Raw genomic sequence first — 12,897 nt, 5'->3', positions numbered from 1 at the left:
TCTCTGTGCTTGTGTCCCTCCACCAGCCCCCAAGACCCCAGTCTGGCTCCAGGCTAGGGATCCAGTCTTGGCTTCCCCACTGAGTCCAAACCTTAGTGAGTGCATTGTCCCCACCATTCCACCCCTTCTCCGTGTACCCTGCACCCCTCCAAGAGGGCTACCTCCCTCCAAGGGGCATCTGCAGATGGGATTCTTTTGGCAGGAGGTACCATGGCCCCCGCCCGGGCAGCTGACTCCTCCTTCTGGGGTCTGGCGCTGCTCAGGTGCAGCTGAGGCCGTAGTGCAGCAAGAGAAGGCATCTGTTCTGGGGACAGGCCGCCTGCCCCTCCCAGGGCCTTCCCTCCCCTCTGTGACCCCAGCGAGCTGGCTGAATCATTAGTTATCCTCAAGTGCCCCGTGTCTCCCAATTTGGGGCTGTAATTGAGAGCCAGCCACCCGTGCTCAGCGTACCCCATTTGTAGGCAAAATGAGGATCAGAGCTGAGGGGGAGCCAGCTGTGAGGGGCCCTGCCCAGCGCACCTGGGCCAGCCAATGACCAATGTCATGTTTCGTTCTTTTAGATCTAATGCTGGACGATGTAATTGCTTCCGGCAGCTCAGCCAGCGCTGCGTCAGGTACTGCGTCTGGGGCGTGGGTTCATGCGTGTGGGGAAGTGCTCTTTGCCCCTCTCCATGGCTCCTTGGTTCTGTCCTCTGGGGTGCAAAGCTAAAGGTCCCTGGGGCCCCCAAGAGGGCAGGGGCTGAAGCACTGGGCTTTCCGTCATGGTGCAGACCTATGCTAAGTGGGGAGCCTCTGCTGAAGGCTCCCTCCCGGCAGAGCCCCTGGCCTGCTGCTGTCTCCTCCCTGCCCCCCTTCCCTGCTCCGCAAATGTCTCCATCTCCTCTTGTCTGAAGGGGAGACTTTGATCGGAGGGAGCAGGATGAGAGGAGCAGAGAGAAGGATTTGTCTTAAAAATGTAATGAAGAATAATTGAACCGGCTCATTAATAGTCAAGTAACCGTGGTGGCCAAGTCATTGCTACAAACAGGAGGAATTGGGAACCGAAGGCCTGAGTTGGCCACACACTTCTTCCAAAAACCCGAAATGCTTGGGAGTGAGTCAAGCCCTTATCTCCAAGAGCTGTGTCCCTGGGAAGGCCTCCCAGTGCCACCTGCCCTCCCCTGGCTCCCCCGGGCCCCCCACACAGGTCCCCAGCGGAGGCTTGGAGGATCAGAGTCTGTGACGGGGCTGTGGGGCCTTGTCACACCCCCTGGTGTCTCCACTGGTGGCTCCCAAGCTATCTGTCCTCCAGATCCGCCTTAGCACCTCCTCCTGCAGACCCCACAATTTGAAAGATTGCCTCTGAAGTTAACAGCACTTCAATAAGGACTCTGTTTCAATGATTTTACTAATCAAAGGCGCATCTAATTGCTAATCAGAGTTTCTGAGCTGCAGAAGGTTACACATTGAAAGATGGCAAAAAAAGACCATTTTGCCTTTAAATTAGCCTGTGGAGTCTTAACACAGGCAAATGTCTGGTTCTTCTAAGCTTTTAGAAATACTGCAAAGAACCAAAGGACCCTCGAATGGCTGTCTCTTGAGGCTGCCCAGGGCTTGGACTGCGATGGGAACGATTTGCTGTCTCACTCTCTACTCTTTCCATTGTCCCAGCTGGCCAGGCACCGCTCTGATGGTGTTGGGCCACCGATCTTAGGGGGCACAGGGGCCTGTTCAAGGGGGGCCTCTGAGCCTTCATCCAGTCAGTCATTCCTGTTGCCCTGGGCAGATCCACACCTCCTGTCCCCAGGGTGCTGAGCTATGTATTCGGCATTGAGAGACCATTTCTCTGGGGGCTCAGGAGGCTCTGGTTGGTTTGTGTCTGGGTTGTGGGGGTCCCCACATCTCTGTGTCAGGCTGTTCTGTGAACCCTTGAAGTGTCAGGGGGTGAGGGGTAGAGGGGAGGAAGTGATCTTCAGCTTTTCCCTTATGAGTCACTGGGGCTGTGGGCTAAAGTGTGCTCACCCTTATGCTCACCTCAAAACACCACCCTAGGCCCAGGCTGGCCCACGAAGGTCTCCGTCATACTGGTTGTCCCTTGAATCAACACGTGCAGGCTCACGGCCCCCAAGATATGACACACTGACTGCACAAATACTGTGTATTTTCAACCCGCACTCGGATTTTGAGTCTTCTGCCCTGATGCTGTTGGACATGTGTTAGTTTTCCTGGCTGTTAGCAAGGACCCAGGGATCTTGAACAGGGGTAAAGAACATCCCATAACCCTCTTCCCAGGATCTGGGTTTCCCAGGAGGGTCTAACTCAGAGCTCTCCAGACTGCAGTATACATCAGAATGGCCAGAGAGCTTACATGTGGATTCCTAGGCCCCAGCCAAGTGCTCCTAGTGGTCTGCATTTCCAATCAGTTCTCGGGGAGACAGGGGACAAAGTCAACGTCCCAGCCTGGGGCTGCTGGGAATCAAACCTGGGCACCACAGCATCCTGGGCCACCAGACCCAGGGCAAGGCAGAAGGGAAGAGTCTGATTTCCCGGGGAACAGGCCTGACCAGACACTTGGGGCTGTTGGGGGACCAGGCCAGCCTGGTCCTCCTTAGCCACCTGTGGCAGCCACCTCCACTCACCCTCTATCCTTCCCCAGGGTAGGACCCACAGCAGCCAAAGGCAAGGCCTCTGCTGGGGGACCCATGTCCTGGGGAGTGACCCTGCCTTCCATTCTCTCCCTGTCACTGTCCTTTGCCAACCCCTGCCCTGGCTGTGCCTTGGGCTCCCAATGACCCCCTACTAACTCACTGCGCCTGTTGCTGTCACTCACAGCTCCCTCTCGCCCCGCCTGGCTAGGGGCCTGGTGTCCTTCTGCCCTCTGTCTGACTCTGGTGTCTTCCTCGCCTAAGGCATCTTGTACTGGTGGGAGGCAGAGAGATGTGGCCATGATTTTGGGCTGGAAGCTCAGGTCCTGCTGGCTTTGCTGGGTTACAGCACAGGGGCTGCTGGGAAGCGGCCCATGAGACTGGCCTGGTGCTCCTTGGACCTGTGCTGTAGTGGAGGGGCACCATCAGCCCAGCACCTGCAGGCCTGGGCTAGGGCTGCTGGAAGGGAGGGCCACAAGCAAATGTCCTGCCTACCTCCCTCCTGGCCTGGTGGAGGGGGCCCCTGGCTGGGTCCAAGCCCACCCAGCTCTCAGAGCAAGGCTGGAAGGCAGAGCCGTGGTGGTGGCAGCTCTTTTTGATCTGGGGCTGCCTGTACAGTCAGGCTGGGGTCACAGGGGAGAGGAGGGCCTCTCTCTTCCATCCTCCTCTCAGCATTGTCGCAGCTAATAATGGGGCTAATGAGGAGCTGCTTTTTCTAACCTAATTGTATTTAAACATTTTAGTTAATTCTCCATTCATATTTTAGCATAATGGGATCGGGTGCTCTCGGCATTTATGGAGATTAATGCAGAGAAAGAGTTCCGGCTGCTAAGGCAACGCAGGGTGACTAGCGCCCTCTGGTTCTCGTGGTACTGCAGGAAGGAAGGAAAAAGCCCCTCAGCCCGACCACTCTCCACAATCGGGTGTAGATGACCAGTGGCCTCATGCTGCCCTGCTCTCTGGGCCTCTCCACCCTCACATTCCGGGGGGTCAGGAGGGCTACCTGCGCCTACACAGCCACCCTTGGCTGGCCCATCTCTGAACGTGAAAGAATGGCCTCGTGTACCCCGAAGGCACACTCGACCTGATTGGGGTCCCTGTGCCCCTGGTTATCCACAGCTCAAGGCCGATGTGGAGAAGGGCCAGGAAGGCTTGGAGCAGAGCAGCTGCAAGGCTGACCATGCTGCTCCTGGGCACTCTTCTTCCTTCAGCCTTTGGTGGGGGCCCGCCCAAGGCTGCTCCCTGCCTCAGTTTATCTCTCTGCTGAGTGGTCCTCTGCATGGGAAAGGATGGTTATATCTGAGCTGACCTGGTCCCAAAGCTTCCTGCTACCCCTGAGCCAGCCAGCCTCCGGCCCAGGCCTCGGAGGCTGCAGCCCTTACTGGCTGGCTTCCACCCGAGACGGGAAGGGCTGTCTGGGACCTGAGGCTGCCCCATGCCTCCCTGTGGGGAGTCTCGGCCTTCTTTGTGCCTGCCCGGGGGACCAATCCATGTACACACTCCGGATGCCATGTGCCCCTGCTTGGCCTGGCCCTTCCTCGGCACCTGGAGGAGGGGGCCCCGACAATCTCAGCTCCCAGTGCAGGCTCACCTCCTGGCACTGATTTTTATAGCTAAGCGGTTGGCTAATTACAAGAGCAATGCTGTGCCTGTGACAGATCTCAGACAGTGCTTCCAGCCCAGCCTGCGCTCCCATGCCATCCCGACACCCAGGGGCAGGCTGGGCACAGCCTCGTTAGAAGCTGGGTGAGTCTGTCAGGGGTCCTCCCAGCTTGTATCTGGGACGGAGCAGAACCTTGCACCCTCCCCGCGGCCCTCCTCGGCATAAGGCTGCCGGAGACCCAGGCCCTCCCCAGAGGCACCGCGGTGGCTCAGTGCAGCCAGGCAAGAAGATGGCAATTTCCAATCTCTGGCTCTATCTGCAAATCCCAGCTCCGGGTAATCTCCTCTGCTCCCCCAGGGGCTGAGCTAGGTGAAGGCGTTGACAGAGCTCCCTCTGAGCCCCGTAAGGTGGGGTCTGTTTCATCTTACCGATCTGGCCTCCCTTCGAAACTCTGAGCCTCTGAGCCGAGGTGTTGGGAGGGGCTGGTGATTTCGGAGGCTGCCTAGGGGAGGGGGCTCACCTGGTGTCTAATAGAGGTGGGGAGCTCTGCATGTCCTGCCCCCTGACTGCAGCCAGTAGAACAGACGCTTGGAAGGGGCCCTGCCAAGAGAGCTGCCCCGCAAGGGGAGGGAGAGGACACTGATGATGCGGAATGTTTAGCTGTGGCGTAGAGGCTGGCGGGGGGAGGGGCGCAGGGGGCAGAGGCCAACACCACCCCGCTGTCTTCCCTTCCCCTCCCAGAAGCCCAGTGCAAGCCCTACTACTCTGACTACTCCCGCTTCCGGCTCCTTGTCCACCACATGTGCACCAGCCACTACCTGGACCTCTTCATCACGGGTGTCATTGGGCTGAATGTGGTCACCATGGCCATGGAACATTACCAGCAGCCCCAGGTAAGAGTGAGTGACCAGTCACCAGCCCCTGACATCCAGCCTGGGGCCCCATAACCTGAGCCCAGGCATTTCTGTGCTGGGCGAGTGCTGACCACATAGCATGGGTTCCTTATGGATGTTATCTCCTTGTTTCATAAGCAAGGATGCTGAGGCTCAAAGACATTGGTTGGTTTGACTAAGGTCACCCTGCTGGGAAATGAGGACCTGGTGTCATTACCAGCAAATTTTTACTGAGCATCCAATATGTGGTGGCCTCTGGATTATTGAGCATAGAGCCGACTGGTGCCTGCCCTCTAAACTTAGAGTCTAGGGAATGGCTAGCTCCGAATCTCACCTGTGATCTTTTTTTTTTGGTACTGGGGATCGAACTCGGGTCCTTGTGCTTGTGAGGTCACCTGTGATCTTGCCACTTCTCCAGTCATCCCTGGCAGGGCTCAGTTTCCCCATCTGTACAATAGGGAGGTGGAATTGGCAATGGACAGAGCCCCTTGCAACCCTATCATGCTGGGCCTTCCAGTACTTTCTTGTGTGGTCTTGCTGTCTCTCAAGGAGAGAGATCCTTTAGCATGGGCTTGAATTGTTCCCATGAATGAGGCCCCTACTGTCTCGGGGTGGGAGGGTGCCTTTAGATCCATCCTGTCCCCACACCCGGGAGGTATGGTGGTGAAGGAGCTGAGGCAGGCGTCGGCCCTGGCCTGTGGAGACCCTACCTCTTGCCCTCATCCCTGCCAGATCCTGGACGAGGCTCTGAAGATCTGCAACTACATCTTCACCGTCATCTTCGTCTTGGAGTCAGTTTTCAAACTGGTGGCCTTTGGCTTCCGCAGGTTCTTCCAGGACAGGTAACAGAGAGGAGGGGAGGAGGGAGGAAGGGAGGGTGGGCTGCGACTCCTGGCAAGGACCCAGAAGGACTTAGTGCCTGAAGACCCTTAACTCCTGGGATCTAGCCCCCAACCTAGGGCTGACATTGGTGATTTGGGGAGCATCCAGGGCCTGGGAGCTGGGAAGGGATGGAAAGAATTTGACAAGACAGGACTTAGAGGCCATTGGCAGCTAGAAATCTATGTGGCTTAGCCTAGGGTGTAAGGGCACAGAGCCTGGAGCCACACTGCCTGGACTGGATTCAAATCCTAGTTCTTCCACCCTTTCGTAGCTGGTGACTTTGGATAAGCAGCTTAACTTCTCTGTGCTTCACTTTCCTCATCTATCACATGAGAAATAATAGTAGTATCCACGACACAGCTGTGTGATTCTGAACTCCTACTTGTAAAGTCCTTAAAACAGTGCTTGGCACAGAATAGGCACCATGTAAGTGCCAAATAAAAGGAGCAGATGAATGACAGTGAAAAGCAGGACCCTGGAGCTAAGGTCTAGTTCTACCTACCCGTGCCATTAGCTGGCTGTATGGCCTTTGATAAGCCACGTCCCTTCTCTGCAGGATGGGAGGCTGCACCAGCTGACCTCTGCCCTCCTTCCCAGCCGGGTCTTTCTGCACCACAACTGCCCCTCCTCCACCACCCCTCCCCCCACTCAGGGAGCTGTGTCCCGGGCTTTCCAGGTGGAATCAGCTGGATCTGGCCATCGTGCTGCTGTCCATCATGGGCATCACGCTGGAGGAGATTGAGGTCAACGCCTCACTGCCCATCAACCCCACCATCATCCGCATCATGAGGGTGCTGCGCATCGCCCGAGGTGGGTCCTGGCTCCCTACCCACTTCCTGCCTTCCCAGGCTCACCAGCCCAGAGCACACAGCAAGCTCCAAAGGGGAAGGTCGGGGGCTGGTGCGGGTACAGACTGCCTGGCATCCTGGGCCTCCCACCAGCCCCAGCTCAGCGCCGCCTGGCTCCACCCCTTGGGTGACCAAGGCCTCAGAGGGGTAGCTCATGACCTTGTCCTGTTCTGCAGTGCTGAAGCTGTTGAAGATGGCCGTGGGCATGCGGGCGCTGCTTGACACGGTGATGCAGGCCCTGCCCCAGGTAGCTGGAAGGTGCCGTGGGCTGGGGTCCTCTTGGCGAGGGGGCGGCACCCTGGACAGGGACCGGGGGCTCCAGGAAGCCGGGGACCAGAAGATCCAGTGGCACCGTTTCCGTTTCTTTCCCTCTTTTCCAGGTGGGGAACCTGGGACTCCTCTTCATGCTGTTGTTTTTCATCTTTGCAGCTCTGGGCGTGGAGCTCTTTGGAGATCTGGGTGAGTTGGGGCTGGGAAGGACAGAGAGGCTGGGGCTGGAGGCCGTGGGGCTCCTGGACCCACCAAAGCCTTGCTTCTCCCTCTCTCCTCCCCCAGAGTGTGACGAGACACACCCCTGCGAGGGCCTAGGCCGGCATGCCACCTTCCGGAACTTTGGCATGGCTTTTCTGACCCTCTTCCGCGTCTCCACAGGCGACAACTGGAATGGCATCATGAAGGTGAGGCACTGCTCGATTCCTGGCCCGCCCGGGGCTGGCTCAGGCAGCAAGGAGGCAGCTCCACTTTCTCAGCCAGGATTCTTGGGAAGATGAATTGGCCACGGATGAAAGCGTGTGGCCTTCTGTCCCCTCCCCCAGGACATGCCCTGACTCACGCTTCCCCAGGCCACAGCTGATACTCTTCTGTCCCCAGGACACCATAGTTCCCTCCTCCCTTTTTCTTTTTCCTCCCTCAATGCGCTGTGACACCAATGGCCTGGTTTTCCATGACAGTTCCATCCACCATCCTCCTGACCTCCTACCTCTGTCCTGCCTCCCCCAGGACACCCTCCGGGACTGTGACCAGGAGTCCACCTGCTACAACACTGTCATCTCGCCCATCTACTTCGTGTCCTTCGTGCTCACGGCCCAGTTTGTGCTGGTCAACGTGGTGATCGCTGTGCTCATGAAGCACCTGGAAGAGAGCAACAAGGAAGCCAAGGAAGAGGCCGAGCTGGAGGCGGAGCTGGAGCTGGAGATGAAGACCCTCAGCCCGCAGGCCCATTCGCCACTCGGGAGCCCCTTCCTCTGGCCTGGGGTCCAGGGCCCCGACAGCCCTGACAGCCCCAAGTCCAGGGCCCCACATGAGGCGGCCCACTCCCTTGAGCACCCCACGGTGAGCCTGCAGAACCCTGCAACAGCTGGCAGCGTGGGGTGGGTGGCGGGCAGCTCAGCGGGTGGTGGACAGGGAGCCCAGTGCAACCTGGGGCTCCTCCTAGATTCTCTGGGTGCTGAGGGACCAGCAGCAGAGATGGCAGGGCCACTCTCAGCAGCTGTGGCGGCCCATCTGTCCCCTGCTCCTTCAGCCTGGTGTGGCCTCCCTTTCTGGCTCTTAAGTTCAAGGCTAAGTTTTCTGTTTCCTTCCTGTTTCTTTCTTACCCTTGCCAAACCTCTTTCCCACCCACCTTTAACCTGCCTGGTTCCCTTCATCTCGCCATCCTTTTACTAATCCCCGGTTCCCCTCCCTCTCTCCTGCTCGCCTTCCCTTCCCACGTCCCCGGCCCGCCCACACTGCCCCTCTTCCCCACCCCTTCTCTTTCTTGCCTCTCTGTGACTGCGTGTACACGTGTGCACGCGTGTGTGTCCTGTGGGTCTCACCACCTCCTCCTCCCTCCGCCCTCGTCAAACCCGGCCATGACAATTCCCTTCACTGCCCCTCTGCTCCTCGCTCCCTCGACTCCCCTTATGGGCTGGTCCTCCCAGGACAGACAGCTGTTTGACACCATCTCCCTGCTGATCCAGGGCTCCCTGGACGGGGAGCTGAAGCTGATGGACGAGCTGGCAGGCCCAGGGGGCCAGCCTTCTGCCTTCCCTTCCGCCCCCGGCCCGGGCGGCTCCGACCCACAGGTTACTGTGCCGTGTGCTGTGCCCCCCCCCGACCGTGCCAAGCTGTGCCATGCTGTGCTGTGCTTTTGGGGAGGCTGGGAGTGTTGAGGAAGAGCAGCCACAAGGCCTAGGTGGAGGTTGGTGGGAGGCAGCTGGGGGGGCATCTAGGCTGCTCTGGAACGGGAATGGGAGGTGGGGGACTGAAGGGAGGAGGGAGTTTAACAAGGGGTGGGAGGGACTTTGTAAGAATCTGGAAGGGAAGAGGGGGAGGGCAGTGAGACTTCAGGGTTTCCAGGGACAGCAGGTGACCAGCGAACCGCACTGGGGCATGTCTTGACCTACAGTCTACGTTTCTCTTGTGTCCGGCACCCACCCCCTGGTCCTCTGGTGGCTTTTTAAGCCACTGGGCATAATGAGCACTGTCCGTAGCCAGCAACTTGGGTCCTGGGGGAACTGTCGTGGATTCTGGGACCATGGCCTGAAACAAGACTTGGCTCCCCACTACCCAGCCCGGCCCCTTCCCACAGCGCCCACTGCAGCCGCATCCAGAGCTTCTGCTTTCTGGGTGCCTCCTCTCTTCCCCTTGGCCTAGGGCCTCTGTCTCTCCCCGGAGTCGGGGGCTGCAGACCTGGAGCAGGCAGGACCTGCCAGGTATCATGTGGAGATGGAGGAGCTCGGTTTCTGAAGGCTCAGCAGGCGGGTGCCTTGGGAGCCTTTAGCCCGATCCAGAGACACAGGCAGTGACTGGCACGTGTGAGAGCCCGTGCCTTGGCTGGATGCAGGCTTAGGCCTGGCAGTGACCTAGCAGCATCAGTGGGAAGGCGAGTCCCTTCCCTGCACCTCCCAGGTTCTCAGGAAGGGTGACAGGAGAGGAGAGGGGTGATGGGAAGGGGATCAGGACAGCTGCCAGCCCGTTCCCGCCTCCCCCAGAGTCCTGGAGACCCTGCGACCCCCTGCAGACCACAGGTGAGCCAGCCAGATGGTGTGGCGGCCCTGGCTGCCCACTGGAGGCTGGCGAGGACAGCACCTCCCAGGGCCCAAGCTGGAGAGAGCGGGCGGGCTGCAGGCTGCAGGCAGGCGGAGGATCTGGGGGCAGGCCAAGTCCTGCCACGCTTTTGGAAGGGGAGAGAATAGGCAGAAAACAGCCGCCAGCGCCCCCCCACGCCGCTCTGTCTGCGCTGAGAGGAGAGAAAACAGCTTCGCTGGCCTTTCTTCTTTTTCTTCTTCTTCTTCTTCTTCTTTTTTTTTTGGCTGGGTATCATCTTTACGAGCGAGCGTCAAAGCCCTGGCTCCTCTGCTCCCCCTGGGTAGTGGTCGTGTGGGAGGGGCCTGCTCAGGTGCCTGGGGTATCTTTAGAACGAGTCTCTGTGTCTCTCCGCTTTGTCGCTGTTTGCTCTTTGGTGCCTGCTGCAGACTTTCAGATCAGAGCAGGGGGCTGAAGTGGGCGAGGGGAGGCGCGGGGTCTGATTATTTGGGAAAGGGGTGGGGTGCGGGCAGGGATGCCTCCCCCACCCCTGCTTTGCGGAAAGGGCAATTGCACCGTCCTGGTTTCTCATGTCTGGTCATCTCTCTCCTGTCTAGATCCCTCTAGCTGAGATGGAGGCTCTGTCTCTGACGTCAGAGATTGTGTCTGAACCGTCCTGCTCTCTAGCTCTGACGGATGACTCTTTGCCTGATGACCCTCACACACTCTTACTTAGTGCCCTGGAGAGCAGTGTACATGCACATGCCCCTCATGCCCCCCTGGCCGGCTGGGCCGGGCTGGCTGCAAGGCTCCAGGTCCTCGCTCCCCCTGTCATCAGCCCCTGCCCAGAGGCACCCACCTCAGGCTGTCAGTGATCCAGCCTTCGCTGGCATGAGCCTTTCGGGTCTCCCATGGGGGACCAAGACATTAGAGAAGATGAAATGGAAGCCTTGCCCAGAGGGGCAGCCACCGTAAAAGGGTCACTCCAGGAGTGACCCACCCCAAAACAGAAGTGGCCTCAGAGCCAGCCTCTGTGTTTGGAGCCCTGTGCAGGCCAGCCCTCCCCTCTCTCACCCCTCCTTCCTCCTGTCCCCCACATGAGACGTCACCACTGCCAAGTGGTGAGAACCACACCTGCTACCGCCACCATGCCCACCTTCACCTGAGGGCTCTTCCTGTCTCCTTTGTCACTGTCCCTGTGTGTCCTTGTGTCCCTGTCTCCTTCTGACCGTGAGCAGCCCCCTCCCCCCGGCCTGATGTCAGAGCAGGGCCCAGGTGGGGTGGGGCCTTGACCACAGGCTGAGGGTCCTGAGCAGGGTCGGGGGCTGGCTGAATGGGGTCTGGGACTGAGAAGGAAGCAGAGGACCCAGATTGTCCTCCGGCATGGCCGTCCCTGGCCTGCTGGGGCTGAATGAGCCACTGGGCCCTTATGGGGACCAGTCCATGAGAACTAGGAATGAACAGTTCAAGAGAAGGGGTTGCGGGGGGTGGAGTGCAAACCTGGGCTCCCTCCAGCAGGCTCATTACCCCCTTTCTTTGAAGCAAATGCCCCAAACCCATTTCCAGCCCTTGTGTCCACAGGGGGAGGAACAGAGTCCGTAGTGCCCAGGCCTGGCCACCCACCCTACCCTCTAGAGCCCCTGTGTGGCTCCAGTGGGGGCGGGGAGTGCTCATCTGTCACTCACCTGCATGAACCCAGCTCACCTGGTCCCCTGTGGATGGTGGGCTCCCTTGAGAATTTCTGGGGGGGCCTTTAGAAAGTGCAGGGGGACCATGCCTAGGGCTGGGGAGTAGGGGCTGCTCTCCCTTCTCAGATGCCTCCTTACTCCCACCCTGACCCCACTGGGAGGCTCAGAGGCGATGCCAGGGCTGTGGGTTGGGGGCGGGGCCTCCCCCTTCCGCCCGCTGCAGGAGGGCTCATCATCGTGTGTCTGCCTCCTCCTCATTGCATGCCCACCACCACCTTGTCCTGGGGGCGGGGCCTGGGCCCGGGAGGGCAGGGGCTACTTTCCCTCATCCAGCTCTGCCTCCCTTACCAACCCAGCACCTCCCTGCTCACCCAGCCCTGTTCCTTCTGCAGATGGAACCCCACCCTGAGGAGGCTCCCAGCGCGCTGGGACCAAACTTGCTGACTGTGAGGAAGTCCGGGGTCAGCCGGACACACTCTCTGCCCAATGACAGCTACATGTGCCGGAATGGGAGCACGGGCGAGGGGTCCCTGGGACACAGGAGCTGGGGGCTCCCCAAAGCCCAGTCAGGTACCAGGGCAGCGGCAGGGCAGCTCACACAAGGGGGACCTCAACCTTGCCTGAGTCCAGCCCTGACCTAGGGCAGCCATCCAGGCCTCAGGAAAGATCTCTTCTACCTCTGGAGAGCCCTTAGCCCCTGTCCCAAGGAGCCCGAAGCCTGAGTGGGGTGGCTTTTCATCCGGGGAGGTGAGGGCAGGGCCCTGATGCGGTAGGAAGGAGGGGCTCAAGTGTCCTCTCTCCGCCTCTCCCTTCTGTCCCCTCCCCAGGCTCCATCCTGTCCGTTCACTCCCAGCCTGCAGACACCAGCTACAACCCACAGCTTCCCAAAGATCCACCCCACATGCTCCCGCCCCACAGTGCCCCCACCTGGAGCACCATCCCGAAGCTGCCTCCCCCGGGCCGCTCCCCTTTGGCTCAGAGGCCCCTCAGACGCCAGGTGAGCCGCAGGGGAGGGCTGGACTGTTGGCCAGTGACCACCCTGGGTGACACTTTCATTCTCCCCCAAACACTGTGCTGCTGTGATGAGCTAGACCCAATTCTAGGGACCAGAGACAAGCAAAAGCGGCCCGTGTGCTCCTGGAGTTTGACCCCCTCCCCTGGTTCCATTGAGGAGGCCAGAGGGGGGCTGTGATGGCCCAGGGCCACACACATCCAGGTAGGGTAGGATGAGGGCTTAGGGATCCCTTCCCAGAGCTGCTGCTCTGTTCTTCACGCTTTGAACTGGGCAGGTCCTAAGTGTCTCCACTTTGGCCCAAACCCGGGCCACTGTCCAGAGCCCACATTGCAGAGGGA

At 59.5% G+C, this 12,897-nt stretch overlaps 1 protein-coding gene across 34 annotated transcripts in view; it reads left to right on the top strand.

The window, feature by feature from the left end:
• The window catches only part of Cacna1g (calcium voltage-gated channel subunit alpha1 G), a 58,516-nt gene that overhangs the window by 43,738 nt on the left and 1,881 nt on the right, over window positions 1–12,897 (top strand). For 8 of the 34 annotated variants that reach the window (XM_004859724.3, XM_004859721.3, XM_004859717.3 and 5 more), the window contains 9 exons: window positions 4,969–5,120; window positions 5,853–5,962; window positions 6,679–6,812; window positions 7,027–7,097; window positions 7,231–7,309; window positions 7,406–7,527; window positions 7,850–8,182; window positions 11,937–12,114; window positions 12,372–12,541. In XM_004859724.3, the coding sequence (XP_004859781.2) occupies window positions 4,969–5,120; window positions 5,853–5,962; window positions 6,679–6,812; window positions 7,027–7,097; window positions 7,231–7,309; window positions 7,406–7,527; window positions 7,850–8,182; window positions 11,937–12,114; window positions 12,372–12,541 (1,349 nt within the window). Of the gene's footprint in view, window positions 1–560; window positions 615–4,968; window positions 5,121–5,852; window positions 5,963–6,654; window positions 6,813–7,026; window positions 7,098–7,230; window positions 7,310–7,405; window positions 7,528–7,849; window positions 8,183–8,769; window positions 8,914–10,473; window positions 10,609–11,936; window positions 12,115–12,371; window positions 12,542–12,897 lie in introns of those variants that run through there. The other 26 variants (XM_004859722.3, XM_004859718.3, XM_004859712.3 and 23 more) reach the window with 8 other exon arrangements.

Source organism: Heterocephalus glaber, unplaced genomic scaffold (genome assembly GCF_053883595.1).
Source record: "Heterocephalus glaber isolate CG9 unplaced genomic scaffold, H.glaber_assembly_v1.0 deba00001773, whole genome shotgun sequence".
NCBI lineage: Eukaryota > Metazoa > Chordata > Mammalia > Rodentia > Bathyergidae > Heterocephalus > Heterocephalus glaber.
The sequence above is the reverse complement of the archived record's forward strand: the minus strand, read 5'-3'. Positions and strand labels throughout refer to the sequence as shown.